Here is a 21,210-nt window from a genome sequence, read left to right on the forward strand (position 1 = left end):
AGATCCAGGTTCAATCCCTGAACATCTTTAGAGGAGGAAATGCAACCAACTCCAGTATTCTTGCCTGGAGAAATCCATGGGCAGAGCCTGAAGGGCTACAATCCACAGGGTCCAAAGAGTCGGACATGACTGAGTGACTAACCCCCCCCCCCCGCCATATATTTATTTTGGTTATTGTCTGTCTCTCCCCCAACCCCCACTGACTGGAATATAAGTTCTCTGAGGGCAGAGATTTTTGTCCTTTTGTTCCCCTCACTGCTGCCTGCCTTGCACATAGTGAGCACTCAAGAAATACTGATTGGATAAGCCAGATTTATTACAAAATTTAGAAAAAAGGAAATCACTTCAAAAACTCTATCTCAAATATACCCTAACACAAGACAAAGGTTCCCAGTAACTAGAAAGCCCTGGGACACTCGATTGTGTCATAATCAGTGATGTCACCACTGGAGAAATTCTCAAGTTGCCCTCTTATTTCAGTCTTTCAGGTCTTGAGGCCGGTGGGATTGAGGAACTTTCTGAGAGCAAGATGGCTCTTGAGAGCGTGTGGGCACCACAGGCAGCAGTCATAGGGGATGGGCCATCCGAGAGAGTAGGTGAGCAGGGCTCCCCACACGCACAGGTCCTCCAGACAGCCTCCTTGAAGGATGGCCCAGCCAAGCGGGCAGTGTGGGTGCGCCGGAACCATTCAGAGCCAGAAACTACATCACCTGAGGTCAAGAAGCCCAAGCTAGAGCTGACCAAAGCCGTGGTCGTGGACCTTGGCACAGGCTACTGTAAATGTGGCTTTGCCGGGCTGCCAAAGCCCACCCACAGGATCTCAACCACAGTGGGCAAACCCTACATGGAGACTGCCAAAACTGGCGACAATCGCAAGGAGACATTCGTGGGGCACGAGCTTATCAACCCAGAGGTTCGTCTCAAGCTGGTTAACCCTCTGCGACACGGCATCATTGTGGACTGGGATACAGTGCAGGATATCTGGGAATATCTCTTCCATCAAGAAATGAAGATTGCCCCAGAGGAGCATGCGGTCTTGGTTTCAGATCCACCCCTGAGCCCACACACCAACAGGGAGAAGTATGCCGAGATGCTGTTTGAGACCTTCAGAACACCCGCGATGCACATCGCCTACCAGTCCCGCCTGTCCATGTACTCCTACGGCAGGACCTCCGGCCTGGTGGTGGAGGTCGGCCATGGCGTGTCCTACGTAGTCCCCATCTACGAGGGCTACCCTCTGCCCAGCATCACCGGACGGCTGGACTACGCGGGCTCTGACCTGACAACCTACTTGATGGGCCTGATGAACACTGCAGGGACACACTTCACCGAGGGCCAGCTGGACATCGTGGAGGACATCAAGAAGAAATGCTGCTTTGTGGCCCTGGACCCCACTGAAGAGAAGAAAGTCCCAGCTACTCAGCATATGATCCAGTACACCCTGCCAGATGGGCAGGCAATCTGCCTGTGCCAGGAAAGGTTCCTCTGCTCGGAGATGTTCTTTAAGCCTTCTCTGATCAAGTCCATGCAGCTAGGCCTCCACACCCAGACGGTGTCCTGCCTCAACAAGTGTGACATTGCCCTCAAACGAGACCTCATGGGGAACATCCTGCTCTGCGGGGGGAGCACTATGCTCAGAGGGTTCCCTAACCGTCTGCAGAAGGAACTGAGCAGCATGTGTCCCAATGACACCCCCCAGGTAAGCGTGCTGCCCGAGAGAGACACGGCAGTGTGGACTGGGGGCTCCATCCTGGCGTCGCTTCAGGGCTTCCAACCGCTGTGGGTCCACCGCTCTGAGTACGAGGAACATGGGCCTTTCTTCCTCTACAGAAGGTGCTTCTGAACTCCAAGGCAGTATGGTCGCTGTGACATGCATCGGCTTTGCTGGGTGAGCACCCATCTCACACACAGGGAACAGAGTCAGCCCGTTCACTTCTGTAGTAGTAAACAATCCTCATGTTTCCTTCCACAGTGTGTTTCTCTTTCCTTATGCACTGAGAACTTCATGCATGAAGCATCTGCCTTAGAATATGCATTTGCCCAAACAATGGTGGGGGCTGGACGAAGGAGAGGGCCAGTGGGTTAGGGGTGGGGGAAGGGAAGGAAGGGGGAATGATTATGGACCAGAAAGACATGCATTATGTTGATTGCTGAGGTATTTGGGGGAGAAACTATCTCTACAATTACTGCTCTGTCCCTTAGTTTGTATATCCCCCACATAAGGTACTGTAGAATTGTTAAACTCTGGGAGTGTGATAGATTTAAGAGTAAATGCTGTCGTGGCATGTAAGAATATCCCTTTCAATAAACAGCAACAGGAAGTACACGGTAATGGTTCAATCTCCCACAAAGGAGCAGGGCACCTTTCACACTTGATCAGCACCTCTGAAGGCTCGGAAGAGCTGATGAAGATGTCTGACAACCTGCTTTGATTGTACTTTCTTTTAGGCCCAGTAGTCACTTATGATGTCTCAGTATCAGTTCTTACCAAGCCATCATGGTGACTAGCTGCTGAAACCCATGCGTTATGAGCAAAGTATGTGTTATCTTAAGGGAAAAACTCTTCAGGGAATAGGTGCTATATAGATTTCCCCCTTTAAAAACTGGGGGAAGATTTATCTTGGTTTATCAGCACTAAGGTCATGAGGATGCAACCCACAGCCAATCTCCAGACACTTCAAACAGCAGCTGCTCATCTCCGACAGGACTGGATTCTCCATCAACCTGCAGGGTATACAAGGAGTTTGGAATGGGCTCAGGATAAAGGCTGCCGGTTTTGCAGTGGATGCTGTGGGTTTGTGGGAGGTTGTTCCATTCTGGTCACTCTAACCCAACTGAAGAACCGAAGGAACATAAAGACCCTCATGGCCTGGAAGCCCTTCCAGGGCCCAGCATGGTCTGGGGTATTCCTGCAGGCAGTTTGTAAGTAGCTCACCGGACTCCTCTGTCCATGGGATTTGCCAGGGAAGAATACTGGAGTGAGTTGCTATGTCCTTCTCCAGATCTTCCTGACCCAGGGATCAAACCCATGACTCCTGCACTGGCAGGTAGATTTTTTACCACTGAGCTACCAGGAAGCTCGTGACCTGAGTCTATTCACCTGTAAAATTGAATTCAAACGCCTACCTCACACAGCTGATTATACATATGAGATATAAAACAACAAAAATAAAGTTTAGCTTTGAAGAAACTATCAGAGATAAACATTTGAAAACTAGTGTGTGGCCTCCAGGAGGTGATCCTGAGTTGTTAGATATGTAGATTTCTTCCGCTTAAATACAGAAGCCCAAATGCCTTACTAGGATCCTGAGCCACACATACACCCAAAGGCGCACACATTCAAGCACGCATAGGAGAGCTATGGCACCTCTACCAGGCTCAGGGAGAAACCCTACAGAGCCATCCTTATAACCTCCAGGTTTGCCTTACAGACAGCCTTGAAAGACGCAAATGCCTCACCCTGGAGGCCTGGTGAGTAAGCACAGATGGCTGGCACCAGCAAGCTAGAGGAAAGAAGCAAAAATAGCCACAGAAGGGCTTAGTCAGCAAGGATAAGCCTTACCCTGGAGGAGGATCAGGGCATCAGATAGGAGTTGGGTACACTGACTTGAGAGAGGTCTGCCTTGTTTACCTGTTTCTGCCCAAACCACTGCTGTCAACACTCAAGAACATTTATTGATGGGAAGGTTGAAGTCTGGTTAATTCTTAACCTTTGGACCTCTTTGACAGAGTGGTTAAAGCCTATGGACCCCTCAGAATAATATTCCTTAAACACACCAAATAAAATACATAGGATTATAGAAATACACTATCTCCAGATTCCTTAAGGGTCTATGAACCCCCCAATCAAGAACCCCCAAAAGGTGAAGAGGGTCTCGATGAAGTGGAGGCAATGGGAGATGATTCTAGAGAATGGGAATTCCTAGGCCATCCTAGGAATAAATGCCATACTGCATTTTAAAATGAAAAATACCAATATAAGGCTGAACAACTGTATAATCTCTTTTCAAAGCACTTTTATGAATTCTCTCACTTGTTCCATATTAGTAGCCCTTGCAGAAAAAAAGCATCTTCCTCATACAGAAAAAAAGATGAAAAGTTTTTAGTATTTGAAGCCATCTTAGCCCATTGGCTCCCAACTGGAACAGTTTTGACTACCGAGAGACATTTGGTAATGTCGAGAAAGCAAGAGAGTTCCAGAAAAAACATCTATTTCTGCTTTATTGACTATGCCAAAGCCTTTGACTGTGTGGATCACAATAAACTGTGGACAATTCTGAAAGAGATGGGAATACCAGACCATCTGACCCGCCTCTTGAGAAACCTATATGCAGGTCAGGAGGCAACAGTTAGAACTGGACAGGGAACAACATACTGGTTAAAAATAGGAAAAGGAGTCCGTCAAGGCTGTATATTGTCACCCTGCTTATTTAACTTCTATGCAGAGTACATCATGAGAAACACTGGGCTGGAAGCACAAGCTGGAATCAAGATTGCTGGGAGAAATATCAATCACCTCAGATATGCAGATGACACCACCCTTATGGCAGAAAGTGAAGAGGAACTCAAAAGCCTCTTGATGAAAGTGAAAGAGAGTGAAAAAGTTGGCTTAAAGCTCAACATTCAGAAAACGAAGATCATGGCATCCGGTCCCATCACTTCATGGCAAATAGATGAGGAAATAGTGGAAACTGTCAGACTTCATTTTTTGGGCTCCAAAATCACTGCAGATGGTGACTGCAGCCATGAAATTAAAAGACGCTTACTCCTTGGAAGGAAAGTTATGACCAACCTAGATAGTATATTGAAAAGCAGAGACATTACTTTGCCAACAAAGCTCTGTCTAGTCAAAGCTATGGTTTTTCCAGTAGTCATGTATGGATGTGAGAGTTGGACTATAAAGAAAGCTGAGCGCTGAAGAATCTATGCTTTTGAACTGTGGTGTTGGAGAAGACTCTTGAGAGTCCCTTGGACTGCAAGGAGATCCAACCAGGCCATCCTAAAGGAGATCAATCCTGGGTGTTCATTGGAAGGACTGATGCTGAAGCTGAAACTCCAATACTTTGGCCACCTGATGCAAAGAGCTGACTCACTGGAAAAGACCCTGATGCTGGGAGGGATTGGGGTCAGGAGAAGGGGATGACAGAGGATGAGATCGCTGGATAGCATCACTGACTCAATGGACATGAGTTTGAGTGAACTCCGAGACTTGGTGATGGACAGGGAGGCCTGGCGTGCTGTGATTCATGAGGTCGCAGAGTTGGACACAACTGAGCGACTGAACTGAACTGAGAGATATTTGTGGTTATCATAAGAGGAGGAGGGGGTATGTCATACTGACACCTGATGGGTAGTTCAGTTCAGTTGCTCAGTCGTGTCTGAATCTTTGCCACTCCATGAACTGCATCACGCCAGGCCTCCCTGTCCATCACCAACTCCCAGAGTTCACCCAAACCCATGTCCATTGAGTTGGTGATGCCATCCAACCATCTCATCCTCTGTCGTCCCCTTCTCCTCCTGCCCTCAATCTTTCCCAGAATCAGGGTCCTTTCAAATGAGTCAGCTCTTTGCATCAGGTGGCCAAAGTATTGGAGTTTCAGCTTCAGGATCAGTCCTTCCAATGAACACCCAGGACTGATTTCCTTTAGGATGGACTGGTTAGATCTCCTTGCAGTCCATGGGACTCTCAAGAATCTTCTCCAACACCACAGTTCAAAAGCATTGATTCTTCTGTGCTCAGCTTTCTTTATAATCCAACTCTCACATCCATACATGACCACTGGCAAAACTATAGCCTTGACTAGACGGACCTTTGTTGGCAAAGTAATGTCTCAGCTTTTTAATATGCTGTCTAGGTTGGTCACAACTTTCCTTCCAAGGAGTAAGCGTCTTTTAATTTCATGGCTGCAATCACCATCTGCAGTGATTTTGTAACCCAGAAAAATAAAAGTCAGCCACTGTTTCCCCATCTTTTTGCCATGAATGGATGGGACCAGATGCCATGATCTTAGAGGCCAGGGCTATTGCTCAATATTCTGTAATGTACAGGGCAGCCCCCTACAACACAGCATGATATAATCCAAAATATCAAGAGTGCTCTTCAGAGTCTCTTGGACAGACAGCACAATCAAGTCAGTCAATCCTAAAGGAAATCAATCCTGAATACCCACTGGAAAGACTGATGCTGGAGCTGAAGCTCCAATTCTTTGGCCACCTGACGCAAAGAGCAGACTCACTGGTAAAGACCCTGATGCTGGGAAAGATTAAGGGCAGGATAAGAAGGGGGCCACAGAGGGTGAGGGCTGGATGGCATCAACTAAATGGACATGAGTTCGAGCAAACTCTGGGGGATAGTGAAGGACAGGGAAACCTGGCATGCCGCAGTCCATGGGGTCACAAAGAGTTGGACATGACTTGGTGACTGAACAACAAATCAACAATGCTGAGAAACCCTGGTTAGCCCAGTGAACACACCGGCCGCAGAAAAGACTCAGTGAGTTAAATGACTTTGTCCAAAGACGCTAAGATGAGTGACCATGACTTTGTTCTTCCCAAATACCAGGACATCTCTTGGTCTTGAAGTTCCTGGGACTTCAAAGCCAGGAAGAGTACTGGAGGAACAGCAGGCATGAAGCACAGGTAGGGGCCGAGGGAGCAGAGAGCGCAGGAATTGAGAGCAGGCCTTCAGGGCTGCAAGCATCATCGCCTCAACTGTGGCTCGTGTACAAATCTCAGATATTTATGGTGACCTAGTTCCTAAAATGGTCATCCTCCCCCAGTTACTATGTGACAGACAAGGAAGGGCAACCAAAGGCTCCCAAGGACTTGTCCAAGTAGTGCTTCTAGTGAAGCACAGAAGATTACAGGCAGCCACAGGAGGAGAAGAAAGCTAATTTTGCTTTCCAAACTTGTGTGTATGAAAGTCGCTCAGTTGTGTCCAACTCTGAGGCCCCCGTGGACATATAGTCCCAGGCCAGAACACTGGACTGGACAGACTTTCCCTTCTCCAGGGAATCTTCCTAACCCAGGGATCAAACCCAGGACTCACATTGCAGGCGGATTCTTTACCAGCTGAGCCACAAGGGAAGCCCAAGAATACTGGAGTGGGTAGCCTATCCCTTCTCCAGCAGATCTTCCAGACCCAGGAATCGCACCAGTCTCCTGCATTGCAGATGGATTCTTTACCAACTGAGCTATCAGGGAAGCCCTTCCAAACTTATAGTCACCTGCAATTACTAAGAACTGTCAGTTTTATTTACTTTTATAAACATCCTTTTCAATTAGAGAGAATCCCTCAGATGTATGCACGTGTGTATATACACACATAAATGTATGTGTGTGTATATGTAGGTATATATGGAAAATAAATTTATTTTAAAATATGCAGCACTGCTAAGAAATTATACCAAGGTCTACTGATAAAAACATAATAAGCTCCTGCCCCAGCTTTTTTTCAGAGTCTAAATTAAAATGCACTTTGATTACAGGAGACAATCCTCTGCACAATTCCTTTTGATGTGCAGAGCATCTGACCAAAGCTGATTCAGGGGCACCAACAAAATAATGGAGGCTTTTAGCTGCCTGCAGCATGAATTTGCTTTGGGAAAAGCCCAAATTTGTGGGAAGAATCATATACTCTCCTGTAGAACTTGACAGAATCTTTCTCCAAAATTAAGCATTCATCTCTACCAGGAGGTTCTCCTTTACCCATACACAGCCATTTCCCCCCATGACTTCCCCCTTGACATTGCCCTTCAATTTGGAAGGTTTGCTCCCACCTGCTGCTTCTCCAGATGAATAAAATCCCATCTTGCTCAGATGAGAGTAAGTGACAGTAATTTGTATTCACACAAGTTATTTTTTGCCGCTTCATTATTTTAAGGAAAGTGAATTTCCACGCAAAGTCACGCCATTATCAAGACATGTTCACTTCTATCAGCATGGATCCCTCTACTATTATCTATAGCAAGAACACTATATTAAAATGTCATGTGGGTAGTCACAAAGCACTTGCAGCCTCTCGATGCTGTGCACTTAATTACAGATCTTCTTTTTCTATTATTTTGTGAACATTTTCAGACAAAAAACTGAATTATACAGTGAACGCACCTAGATTCTGCATTTTACATTTCGCTATATTAGGGAAACATTTATTTGGTTACACAGTTCTGGGTATGTCCACACTCTGAGGATCAAAAGCAGCACTTACTGTTAGCTTACACAGAGAAATACAAGTCTGGTTCTGATATTAAAAGCATGGAAGAGACTGTTAGCCTTACCCAAGAACTCAGCAACAAAACGGTTGTTGTCAAAATGAATTAAGCTTTTTCTAGACTCACTGAAAAGGGAAAACAATTCCATTTCTTCCAAAGAAAATAACTAAAAGACAGAAGTCAGTTAAGCACCATAAAGAAAAATAAATGAAATGGCCTAGACACTGACAAAAACACTATGTTAAAAGAAGCAACATTTGGAGGAAAAGGAGTAACTCACTACTGTGCATGCCATCTGATGCATGCTGCTCACCATCCCAAACGTGCACAATACTGTTTCAGAAATTCTAGACTGTTCCAGTTCTGACACTGCTAATTCTAGCAGAACATTCACAGGCAGTAAAATCAGTCCCTGTGGACAGTGTAGTGACGGGAGGCTCAAACTGGTGGTAACTGGAGGCGTATCACCTGGTAAGATATTACTGTCAGCATATGAAAGCTCAGAACATTCAAGAATAGATTTCGATTTTCATTCTGCTTAATCCAAGGTGAAGAAGTCATTTAAATGATTGAATCTGACCAAATGTTGAGACCACTAATAGCCATGTTGTTTATACATAATGCTTTCCTCAAGGAACATAAAACAATTTTAAAACATTATTTTACTTTTCTTCACACTTGAGATAGAAGCCACGAAATATTATTCCCAATTAACTGAGGCACAAATCAATTCTATGATTTGTTTGTGGTCCCAATATGATTCAGATCCGTGGCTGGGAACCAAACCCAATGTCCTCATTACCATAAATACCAGAAATATGCTCTCAACCAGCACTGAGTAAAAGAACAGTAACTTTTACAAAATGATGCTCTACTGGTTGAAGCTTACAGTCTTGCTAATGATTACAATTACATGCAAAATAAAACAGAATTTGTGTCTGCCGAGGTCTGCTGTACAGAGCAGATCTCCCCAAGGCTAAGGCAGATGGTCTTCTCTTCCCAGTTCCCACAGCCAGGCCTCGAGGAGTGAGGAGTAGAAGGAAGACAGCTTTCTCTGCCAGAGCCTCTAGCTGAGGTCACAGTCAGTCTAGAAGGCTCAGTTTCCACTGGGTTCTTCTGTTGATCTTTGGTGGCATAAAAAGCTCAGCATCTAAAGGAAAGGAAGAGAAACTGTAACAGACACACTCTTTGCTATTGGTGGGAGCTGAGGCAATCGCTCTAAGCTGAAACGAGGTGACTGGGCTTTGCACCGGTAAGATGCGCTTCAGAAGCAGAGTTAATGTTTGCGTTACCCTACCAACTTCCTGGTCAGAGCAAACACAGCCTAGAAGCCCTGCTCCAAAAAGAGGAATTCCACTTGAACTTCAGGCAGGTGAGAGGGTTGAAGGAAAAAATGCCCACTAACTGATTCAAAGTGAAAGAATATTTTGTATTTCAAACTGGGAGAGTGTGGTGGTTGTAGTGATGACAAGGCTGTATACATGTATTGAATTTCAGGAGAAGGGGGCGACCGAGGATGAGATGGCTGGATGGCATCACGGACTCGATGGACGTGAGTCTGAGCAAACTCCGGGAGATGGTGATGGACAGGGAAGCCTGGCGTGCTATGATTCATGGGGTCGCAAAGAGTCGGACACGACTGAGCGACTGAACTGAACTGAACTGATACATTTAAAAGATCTGTACATTTCACTGTATGTAGAATTTACCTCAATTTTAAGACTAAAAGGAAAAATTGGTGGCATGTTTTCAGTAAGCAAAGCTAACGGACAGAAAATACTTAAAACAAAAAAAAAAAACTAGAAAAGGCAGGTGATAGTTGGAGAAAATTTGTCAGATAAAATTTCCAGGCCCTCTTTCAGATACATTTATGGAATGATTTAAGTAGGATTAATAAATAATAAGTAGAAACATGAGAAAATAGGTAAAGAGGTTCTTTCTTAGTATAAATACCACGTATTAACTTATTGGCAGGAAAGAAGCTATTCTGAAAGACTGTATGACAGCAAGACATGACATCTTTCATATTTCCATGTTTGAATTTCATAGCACAAAGAAAGTCATTTCATAAAAATACTTTGAGGACTTTTATCAATTTTTCCAAGGACTTCTCTTTATCCTTTGATAGTCAAAGCAATTTTGCTATCAACTATAACAATTCCAACTGGTCTATGATTTAAGCACTACTCTGGTAAAACATGAATCCATTTTGTGAAATAGATTCCATTTTTGCAAGACCTGGAATCAACTTGTGTGGTACTACATTGTATGTTAAACATGAAACAGAAAATGCCCCTTCAGGTCACTGCTCCCCTATAGTGTTAGCTGGGCAGGGGCAGGTGAGGAATATTTGAGTGGCACTGATTCTGTGATCAGCTCATCTGCCCCTTTTTGGGTTATGAGAACTTCTTTCCTAGAGTCTACACCAGTGTTCCTACACGGAGACACAGATAATACACATAATGAGCTGATGATACATAATATAAATATGGAGGCTGCTGATAATGAGCAGCCTAAAAATTTTAAAAGTCTTCAAGGCTCAGCTGGGAAATGAAAGTGCTCTTTGATAAAGCCAACTAGACCACGCTAGGGAAAGATGTGTGACTGGACTTGACCTGAAGGCCAGCATCAGGCCAGCAGTGAGGAAAACAGGGGAAAGAAACCACAACTGGATTATAAACCACAAGCTACACAATTACCAAATAGCCTCTAGTCTGAGATGAACTGTGAGCATCTCAGAAGTAAGTGTGTGTTTTGGGACTGACACCAGAAGCAGCCTGCCAGCCTCCAGGAAGAAGGGGACCTAGGGACACAGCAGTTAACTGTCTGGATATATGAGCTTAGCTGGTATGGAAGGTGGTAAGTATATTCCTGGTAGCAAAATATACCATTAAAGTTAAACTTGACATGGCTCTCACAAAGCCAGTACTTCAAATGTTATCAAAATGCTAATACAATTTGGCATTTAAATGAAAAACTTTCAGAATGCTGCCTGTCACATGCCAGAAATGCAAACAGCATCTACAGTAACTGCCAACTTTTCAAAGCTGAAAAGAAGTTACTATGCTGGAATGATCCACATGAAGGGCAAATACTTTGGCACCAAACTGATCTGTCCAAAGTTTTTTTTTAACCAACTTTGAAAAGAAAGCCTTTAGGGTTTTTAACTTTGAGGCATATGTAACCTAACTGCTGAGAATCATTTCCCCCCACCCCCAAAAATAAACAGAAACATTTTACGTATAATTCAATAGGAAATGCAGATTAAATGATAACCTTATCAATCCTAAGGATGACTAAAAAGGTCTGGCTCTTAAGCAATAAATGTGAAAATGTCCCCAAGACACAATGCAAGACTGTCAAGAGCCAAAAATGATGATTCAGAAGATTTCTTGAAATGTACGTGCAAATTAGACTGTTCAGACTCAAACTTCAACTGGGATGCCCTGTATGGATGCATATACGTCACTGCTTTGACAAGTGCCCAAGTCAGAACAAGTTTTTAAAAAATTATACATTTAATGTCACACTGGATCTCTCATCCCCCAACCCAGGTTCCTAACACTAAAGGCATTAAACTAATTTTACTACAGACAGACTCTGAGAATAGAGGAAAAACTGCAGTGACTCCCCAATCTCTCCTTATACTACTAACCTAAACACTTACAAAAATATATTTCTTCTGCTTAGTACATAATAATTTAGAGAGAAAAATACTAACCAAGAACAGGAACTGAAGTCTTCTGTTGTTGGTAAGAGGCCATGATACTATTTGCAGTAGAATTGGGACCTAGAACCTAAGTAGAAAGTAGACTGAATCAGCAAAGATTATTTTATACTTCTGATGGCTGCAAATACCTTTGCAGCAATAGGCAGCCTTTCATTTTCATTATGGCAGCAAACATATATGTGATTTTAATTTGACAGTTTCTCCCATCTCCATTCAGACCTTGGTATCTCCTGTCTACCAGAAGGTGATGATGGGGGGAAAACAGAAAAGGAAAAGCTCAGTGATAAACGCCTGGTCCTTTCCAAATGAGTGAGCCAAACCCTGGGGAGGGGAACAATAATAGATTATAGAATACACAGAGCATCAGACTGTACTCAAAGATTTGTGAGAATTTTTACATTAAAATAATTTGTACACAAAATGGAGAAGAATGCAAACTCCTCGTGTGTTCAAGATGAACAAGAGACTTCATAGGAAGCCCACGCCTGCAGGAGCCTCAGCGGGCACACGCCAGGCCCTCTGCCTCGCCTTCACTCAGCTCTGTGCCTGTCCCCTCCTGGCGCATGCCCAGCAGCGATGCCACATGCTCAAAGCACTGCCCCGTGACCCATGGTATCCTACACATATGACATTACTGTGCTTTACCAGCCAGAGCAAAAACACAATTTTCCTGTCACTCCCCCTAAGACTCCTAAACTGGTGTCTTAGGCGTTAATATGATCTGAATAGATGAGAATAAGGGAGGGCCTGGGGAGGCATTATAAATTGTTAGCTTCAAAATCACAAGTTTTGAAGGTGATCAGATTTCTTCTAGGAATACCTATTATAGTAAATTCAAGTGCTTCTGGGAGGCTAACTCTTAGTTGCTTTTACAGTTTTTTCTTTTAAATGCTTTGATATCTACCTTGTCATGTAACCTTCAAAACATTCAGTGAAGTATACCAGAGAATATTATTCTCATTTATAACTGAGGAAATCAAGACCCAGTAAGCTTATGTATTTCATAAGCCTATGAGCTGACTTTCGGCCTCTGTCTCAGCTCCAAACCCACCCTTCTACGCACTGCTTGTGATGCTGGGACTGTGGACCTGAGAAAACCCTGAGAAACCCCTCCTCTGATGGCTGTTATTCTCCAACAAGAGCAGCCGACAGAAGGACAGGCCGAGGCTGGATGGAGGAAGGAGATAGGATCTGTTCCTTTGTTTGCTTGCTGCCACTCAACGGTGGCTCTTTACCCCACAGCATCTGTTCATTCCAGTTTCCATTTATTTCTATGTACTCTGAACCAGCCTCATCTGCCCCCTCAGAAATACCAGCACCAGATGGCTGCCCCTGCTTCACGGAGCTTCCAGAACCAGCTCTGCAAGGCCCATCTCCAAGCGTCTAAATTCTAAGAATCTCAAACTCTTCCTTCTGTTCTTTCAGTCCTAGGGGTATAAGCCGCTGCCCACACTTACTATCTCAGGGTTCCTTCTCTGTGTTCCCCTTCCGCCTTTTTGGTCCTCTAGTACTTGGTTAACCAGTTCCATTTATTAAAATCTCTCTGATAAAATATTAGCTGTGGTTTCCATTGTCCTTAATGGACCCTGATGGACAGACCAGCCTTTCAGAATCAAAATCAAAACGCTGAGCAACAGACCTGAGGTGTAAGAGACTGTGCAGATATAAACAATAAATAGATGACAAAACATCAGAATTCTTGATGGGACACAAACAGCTTTAACATAATTAGTAATCATGTCATAACAACACAGAAATGACAAGTCAAATTTACAGCAATTATCTGGGCTTCCTTTAAAGAATTCAGATCCCATCATAAGTGTGAACAGAGAGGTGAGGGGCCAGTTCTGGTCGACCTTAACAACTTCACTGCAGGCCAGGGGCAACCATCTGACTCCCATCTTCTCTGTGACAGTGGTTTCATGTGGAAAAGAGAACTAAACGCGAACTTAACCTAGGCCGAGGTGTACTACAAGTTCTATCACAAAGTCTTCTTACCAACAGCTTGCTAAGATAATTTAACTGTGGTATGGTATGTTTTGAGAAAAGGAAAATCTTTTGCTTTGACTGTTAAGACACTATGAGAGTAATAATCTGTGAAAGTAATTTTAACATGAAAAGCACATTGTGTTTCTGAGGAAAACTTACAGGTGTAGCTGAACTCTGCTGGGGGGTGAGAGTCCAAATTTCTGGAAGTGACCTTTCCATTAACAGCAGAGTATCTTCAAAGGCCTTCTGTAACTCCCTTCCTTGCTCATCAAACTCAAAGAGAAAGAGCATCTTTAAAATATGGCCTATTTCATCTAGAGAGAAGAAATTTGAGAGAGTGGTTAAGTTGTATTACCAGCTCCAGTGCTAGAATCCTAACAGAGATTTTTTCCCAAGCAAAAAAAATCGAATATCACACAATATCTTCCATATTTTCTCCTTTCTCCTCCAAAGCTAGAATAATTTAACATATCTACTACGAAAAGAAAACAAATCCACTGCAGCCCAAGCAGGGGATTAGTGTCTCCTCAATCCTTATCCTGATTTCAGAGATGCATGTATGTGTGCTAAGTCACTTCAGTCGTGTCTCTTTGTGACTGTATGGACTGTAGCCCACCAGGCTCCTCTGTCCATGGGGATCCTCCAGGCAAAAATACCGGAGTGGGTTGCCGTGCCCTCCTCCAGGGGATCCTCTCGACTCAGTGATCGAACCTGCATCCCTTACGTCTCCTGCACTGGCAGCCAGGTTCTTTACTATTAGCACCATTATTATTACTTTATTATTACTGCCCTGGGAAGCCCCCAGGGAAATTCCCAAAAGGCCAAATAGAAAGATAGATGTCTTTCTCCAGACCAATAACACTTATTCCCAAGTCCACGATGTAGCAAGTGAAGGGGATGGACTGGATTTTAACCTTTATTTTCATCCCAGAGCAAACCTGCTTAACAGTTTAGGCCCTGTGTGGCCTTGGGTAAACTTTCGGACTTCAATGATCATCCTTCACATCCTGAGTAGGTGAATGCCAATGAGAAAGGCCTCTGGGCTGAGAAGTTTTGTTTTACAAAAGTGCCCTGAAGTGATGTATTTACTACGGTTTTTATGTGGGCAAGAATCATCAGTATTGAAAATATACCTTTCAGTTTCTCAGTCCCCTGCACCGCTTCACTCAGTGCCTCCAACAGGGCCACATCCTCCAGTGGACTCCCCTCCTTGAGGCTGTGCTTCTTCCGCTCCGCTTTGCGCCGATTCTTAGATGATCGCCTGTTAGATGTTAGAGGTGTTTTAAAAGGGGCTCTCCTTAAGCCCTTCCCGCTAAAACCTGAAACAAGACAAGCATGCCCATTCCCAGCACTTCTCTTCAGCGTGGTACTGGAAGCCCTAGCCACAGCAATCAGAAAAGAAAAAGGAACAAAAGGTCATTAGGAATTGTCATTAGACAGGGATGACATGATACTATATTTGGAAAACCCTAAGGACTCCACATAAAAACGTCTAGATCTGATAAATGAATTCAGCAAAGTAGCAAGATAAAAGAATGACATCAGAAACTGGCTGCATTTCTTTATAACAGCAATGAAATATCGGAATGGGAATGTAAAAAAACAATACTTTTCAAAATTGCAGTCCCCAAAACAAAATACTTACGAATAAACCTGATTAAGGAGATTAAAGACTCATATACACTGAGAACTATAAAACATTAAGAAAAGAAACTGAAGATGATTCAAAGATATGGAAAGAAATCCCATGTTCTTGGACTACAAGAATTAACATTGTTAAAATGGCAATCTACTGATGTAATACAATCCCTATCAAATGACCCATGACTGTTTTCACAGAACTGGAACAAATAATCCCTAAATTCTATGGAACCATAGGTGACCCAGAACTGCTGAAGCAATTCTGAAGAAAAAGAACAAAGCAGGAGGCATAGCCTTCCCAGACTTCAGACACACTCCAGAGCTACAGGAATCAAAACAGCACGGCACTGGCACAAAAACAGACACATGGATCAATGGAGCAGAAGAGAGAGCCCAGAAATAAACCTGCCCACCTACTAGGAGTCAGTCTTCTGTAAGAGAGTCAGGAATATCAGACGGGAAGAAGTCTCTTCAGCAACTGGTGTTGGAAAAGCTGGACAGCCACATGTAAACAGAGGCAGTTAAAACATACCCTCTCACTGTACACAGAAAAAAACTCAAAATGGCTTGAAGACTTAAACATAATTAAGACATGACACCATGCAACTCCCAGAAGAGAGCATAGGCAAAACATTCTATGGCAAAAATTGTACCAGCGCTTTCTTAGGCCAGTCTCCCAAGGCAACAGAGATGAAAACAAAAGTAAACAAACTTACAAGCTTTTGCACAGCAAAGGAAGCCACGAAAAAATAAGTAAAAACGATCTACAGAATGGGAGAAAAAGATCTGCTGATCATGCAGTAGGCAAGGGGTTCATTTCCAAAATACACCAACAACTCACACAACTCAACAACACAAAACAAGCAACCCTGTCAAAAAACGGGCTAAAGATCTTAGCCCACATTTCTGCAAAAAAAAAACATATAGATGGCCACCAGGCATGTGAAAACGATGCTCAACATCACTAATTATTACCGAAATGCAAATCAAAACTACAGTGAGGTACCACTAGACACCAGTCAAAATGGTCACCATTAATAAGTCTGTAAATAAATGCTGAAGAGGGTGTGCAGAAAAGGGAACCCTCCTATACTGTTGGTGGGAATGCAAGTTTGTACAGCCACTATGGAAAACAGTATGGCGGTTCCTCAGAAAACTAAAAACAGAATTACAATATGACCCAGCAACCCCACTCCTGGGCATATACCTGGAGAAAACTCTGATCCAAAAAGATACATGCACCCCTATGTCCATAGCAGCATTACTCACAACAGCCCCAAGACATGAACAACCTGAATATCCGCTGACAGATGACTTGATAAAGAAGATGCGGTGTACACACACAACAGAATACTACTCAGCCATAAAAAGCGCCAAACAACGCCATGTGCAGCATCGTGGGTGCAACTAAGATGACCAGATTAAGTGAAGTCAGTCAGAAAGAGAAAGAAACACGGTATCATTTATACACGGAATCTAAAACACAGCACAGATGAACCTGTCTATGAAACAGACTCACAGACACAGAGAACAGACTTGTAGGTGAGGAGAGGGAGAGGGAGATGGATGGACTGTGAGTTTGGGGTTGGTAGATGTAAAGTATTACACTGGAATGGATAAACAAGATCCTACTGTATAGCACAGGGAATTATATTCGGTATCCTGTGATAAACCACAATGGAAGAAACTATAAACAAAGAATGTATATATGTGTATAACTGAATCACTCTGCTGTACAGCTGAGATTATCACAACATTGTAAATCAATTATGCTTCAATAAAGAAAAAGAGGAGAGCTCTCCTTGTGCTCAGCAGATTAAAACGAATGTAGCAATAAGTGTGGTCACCAACTTTTTGGGAAACCACGGTATATACAGATGGTGCTTGTATTTTTGGGAAAACGGTGACGGTGTTAAAATGAAACATAAAACTTAACTGGTAGCGAAAAGGCAGGAAATAATAAGGAAGGCCCTAAAAAGTGATGCCTGGCCTTGAAGTTTTGATTAAGATACAGAAGAACATGAGATTACACCTGATAATCAGAGCTGGAACAATGAGAAGAACAATCAGCTTCAATTTTGTAGTAAAGACTAAATAAATTTAAAGGCAACAAAATTAAATTTAAGTAAGAAGACAGACATATCAGATTGGAATTTTATTATCATAAAATATATAAATGAACCCCACATTCTTTCCTGCCTCAGAGGTCTTTTATTATGCCATTTGTTTCATCTGGGACCCTCAGCCCAACTCCCAAAAGCCCAGTCTGGGTGGCTTTCCTGCAGTTTCTGTTTATCCCACCCAATCTCACAGATGTCCACTCTAAATTCCTAAAACACCATTTGGTTTAAATATACCATCATGCACTGTTTTCTGTTTCCCAAGTAAGTTTACAAATTCTTATTAATTCACATCTCCTTAAAAGGTTTCTGTAATATCCACTACAGCTAGTTCAGTAAATACTTCTGAGCAACTGAACTTTGAAGAAGTGTGAACTCGCTTTTCTTTATAATCTCTCTAGTTTTTTAGTGCCTACACAATTACATATAGTCGCTTAATATTTGTTAAATGAATGAAATCAGATGTTAAATATAAATTGAGTACCCAGTGTAAGTGCCATATGAGCAGCGGGCAAACACATAGGCCACGAAGCTGCAGCAGAAAACATCTGCAGTCAAGTCTGAGCTCTTAGACATGCTGGGAAGGTCCTTCCCCAACTTCCCCAGTCCCCCGCCTCCTGCTGCATGGTCCTGGTGGAAAGCTGACCTCTTCACTTCTTTCTCCACACACCCAGGGAATGGCGAGTGTGCTGAATAAACATGATACATACGCTGATATCCTAGAGTTACTATGAGAGTATCTGCCACTCATGACACTGCTGGTTTCAGAGAAGAGATCTGACTCTTGACCGTGGGGTGCTTCATCATCTAGAAAAGAAGAACCAGACACAGAGTTGAAAACTCCCTGCAGATAAGGTTCACCTTCAGCAGGGTAAATGAACCATAGTTATCCAGGTCACCTCTAATGAGGTAGGAAAACTAGTACAAAGCTGATCTAAAATACAGCACAAATGTGTACAGCTGAGCCATTGGACTGGCACAACACTGTACACCAACTACTCTTCAATAAAAAAAGAGGTGCTCTGCTTGTGCTCAACAGACTAAAACCAATGTAGCAATAACTACTAGTCACCAATAGATATTAAATACAATTTTACCACTGTAAGCTAGCACTTTACCAAACGTCTTTATTCTTTTCTTAAAGCAAAGGAACTTTTGGAGAGGAGGAGATTCATTCTGTAAATACTGCAGTCAGTTCCTCTGGCTGGGTGAGTGGGGAACGTCTGGCAGACCTCTTCCCATTCGTGCTTGATTCTGCCCTCAAACTCTCCCCAGTACCCATGACAAAGACATACACATGCCCTTCACAGAGGCCTCAGACTTCCACTTGGCACAGTAACCACACTGCAGGAGGCACAGTAAGCGGCTAATAAGACAGTGTGTGACGTTGCCCCCGACACCACCCCCAAGCTCCACTGTCTCCAGGCAGGCACTCACCCAGGTTCACCTGCTGGGCCTGCTCCTTCAGCTCTCGTACCACCAGCAGACGTTTTTTATGGCGACTGAATGTGGCTGTCTGAGAGTCCAGAAATGCCATGTAATTTTTCTGGGCTGAGGGTGCAGATGGAAAGTAATTTAAACATGTTTAAGCAAAGAGAAAAAACTGGAGTGAGAGGTTGGCAAGGGAGTTGGAGCTCAATGAAAAGAAAACAAGTTATCAAGTTTCTCAAGTAAGATTTTTTTCTTTAAATTTAATGGAGAATTAACCAACAATGCTTTCGGAGAATGAACTAGAGATTGAGATTCAAGATCTTAAAGTTCATTAACATCATCCTAGAAAACACTCTCCCACTAAACTTGTAAAATCACCTGAATAAGAGTCTTTAATATCTAACCTAAGAGAGGACTGGCAAATAAAAGGAGTGTACAGGAAGCTAGTAACAAAAACAGGAAGAAAGTCATGAAATGCTTCCTAAACCTGTAAGTATTCGGTCTTTGCTGACTGAATCGTCAGCATTTTTCTAGGTTCTCATTAGTGGAGAAAAATTCAAGTAAGAGTGAGCTAGAACGATTGTTACAGGGCCCAGGAGGATGCTTCCAGGACCCAGGTAGGAGTACGTAAAGAGAATGATACACAGAGAACTCTCCCAGTTTTAAGTTGGATAGGGTAGTAGAGAGCAGACGTGGTAAGAATGAATGCATGTCAATGTCAGAAACGCTAGACATTACTTACAGGGTAGACTGTGCAGGGCTTAAAATCAACCTCTACTCCCAAAGATTTCTATACGTCAAACTGACATCCTACTCTTACACTTTGCATTTAAGGAATTACAATATACACTAGAGTATTCTAGAACTGATTAACACTCATCTTTGATTAATCTTCTGCAAAGGTCCTTTTTATTATTTTTTTTGGACATGCTGTGCAGCATACAGGATCTTAGTTCCCCGACAAGGGATTGAACCTGTGCCCCCAGAATTGGAAGCTGTCTTAACCACAAGGCCACAGGAAAAGCCCTTCTTTTTATTGTAAAAATTTTTATTTTGAAAGTTCAAACCTACATAAAAGTTGCAACAGTTCAATGAATACACACACACACATACACTTCATTTAGATTTATCAATTATTCTATATCAATCATTCTATATTTTTGGCTTCCTCTGTTTCTCTCTCTCACACACACATAATTATTTTTGTGGAACCCTTTGAGAGGAAGTTACAGATACAATCCTTCCCTCCTAAATACTTTAGCATCTCTCTCTTAAGAATCAGGATATTATATATATAATCACAATATAATTATTAAATACAGAAAATTAACCACTTGATATGATATTATCAAATAGTTCATATGCAAGTTTACCAACCATTCCTCAATGCAAAAATTTTTAACTGTATCTTACCCACAGGTTTTTAACATTCAAATATTTCATGTGTGACTATTTATTTAACATCATTGTCGCTACTGTTTAGACACTTAGTCTGTCCAACTCTTCATGACTCCATGGACTGTAGCCTCCCAGGCTCCTCCATCCATGGGATTTCCCAGGCAAGAATACTAGAACAGGCTGTCAGTTTTCTTCTCTAGGGGGATCTTCCCGACCCAGGGATCAAACCCATGTCTTCTGTAATGGCAGGCAAATTCTTTACCACTGGAAGCCCATTTAACATAGCACATTTAAAAACCATGGTCAGAATTCAATTATCCCACCCAGTGGAGAACTCTGGTTGACTCAATAAAGTGCGTTCTTTCATCACTGACGTGATTAAAGGACGTGACAGCAAAGACAGTACTCTCCCGTCTCCCTCTCCCCTGATCCTGATACTTCCAAATCAGGAATGCTTTCTAAAATACAACCCTCACCTTCTAAAATGGAAGGCTTTATGTTGGTTTCTATAATATCTGGTCTGTTATATTTGTGTACCTAAAAGGAAAAATAAGATAATTTTAGGCAGGAAAACGTCAAGTCACTGGAAAGTTAAGACACTAGGGAGTGGATCGCTTTCAGAGGTGACCAGGATATTTTCCGGAGGAACAGGCCTACAAGGCGGCCAAAGAAAACCCAAATCGTTTCA

The 21,210-nt window shown here is 43.0% G+C and overlaps 2 protein-coding genes across 2 annotated transcripts in view; one reads left to right on the forward strand and one right to left on the reverse strand.

Annotated features, from left to right (window-relative positions):
* Positions 1–529: 529 nt before the first annotated feature.
* ACTL7A (actin like 7A) lies at positions 530–1,843 on the forward strand. Its single transcript, XM_068974517.1, has one exon. It carries the CDS (start codon positions 530–532, stop codon positions 1,841–1,843), a length of 1,314 nt encoding a protein of 437 aa, XP_068830618.1.
* Positions 1,844–8,006: 6,163 nt separating this feature from the next.
* The window catches only part of ELP1 (elongator acetyltransferase complex subunit 1), a 48,731-nt gene continuing 35,527 nt past the window's right edge, over positions 8,007–21,210 (reverse strand). The window contains exons 28-34 of the mRNA XM_068974575.1: positions 20,999–21,059; positions 19,131–19,244; positions 18,404–18,500; positions 15,066–15,193; positions 14,092–14,246; positions 11,935–12,010; positions 8,007–9,363 (exon numbers count right to left, since the gene is read on the reverse strand). Coding sequence (XP_068830676.1) covers positions 9,296–9,363; positions 11,935–12,010; positions 14,092–14,246; positions 15,066–15,193; positions 18,404–18,500; positions 19,131–19,244; positions 20,999–21,059 — 699 coding nt within the window. The 3' untranslated portion in view covers positions 8,007–9,295. The remainder of the gene's footprint in view (positions 9,364–11,934; positions 12,011–14,091; positions 14,247–15,065; positions 15,194–18,403; positions 18,501–19,130; positions 19,245–20,998; positions 21,060–21,210) is intronic.

The sequence above is a fragment of the Capricornis sumatraensis genome, chromosome 6, assembly GCF_032405125.1.
Source record: "Capricornis sumatraensis isolate serow.1 chromosome 6, serow.2, whole genome shotgun sequence".
NCBI lineage: Eukaryota > Metazoa > Chordata > Mammalia > Artiodactyla > Bovidae > Capricornis > Capricornis sumatraensis.

Excerpts from the sequence above, each read along its gene's own strand:
- ACTL7A (XM_068974517.1), top strand. The coding sequence starts at position 530 with ATGGCTCTTGAGAGCGTGTGGGCACCACAGGCAGCAGTCATAGGGGAT.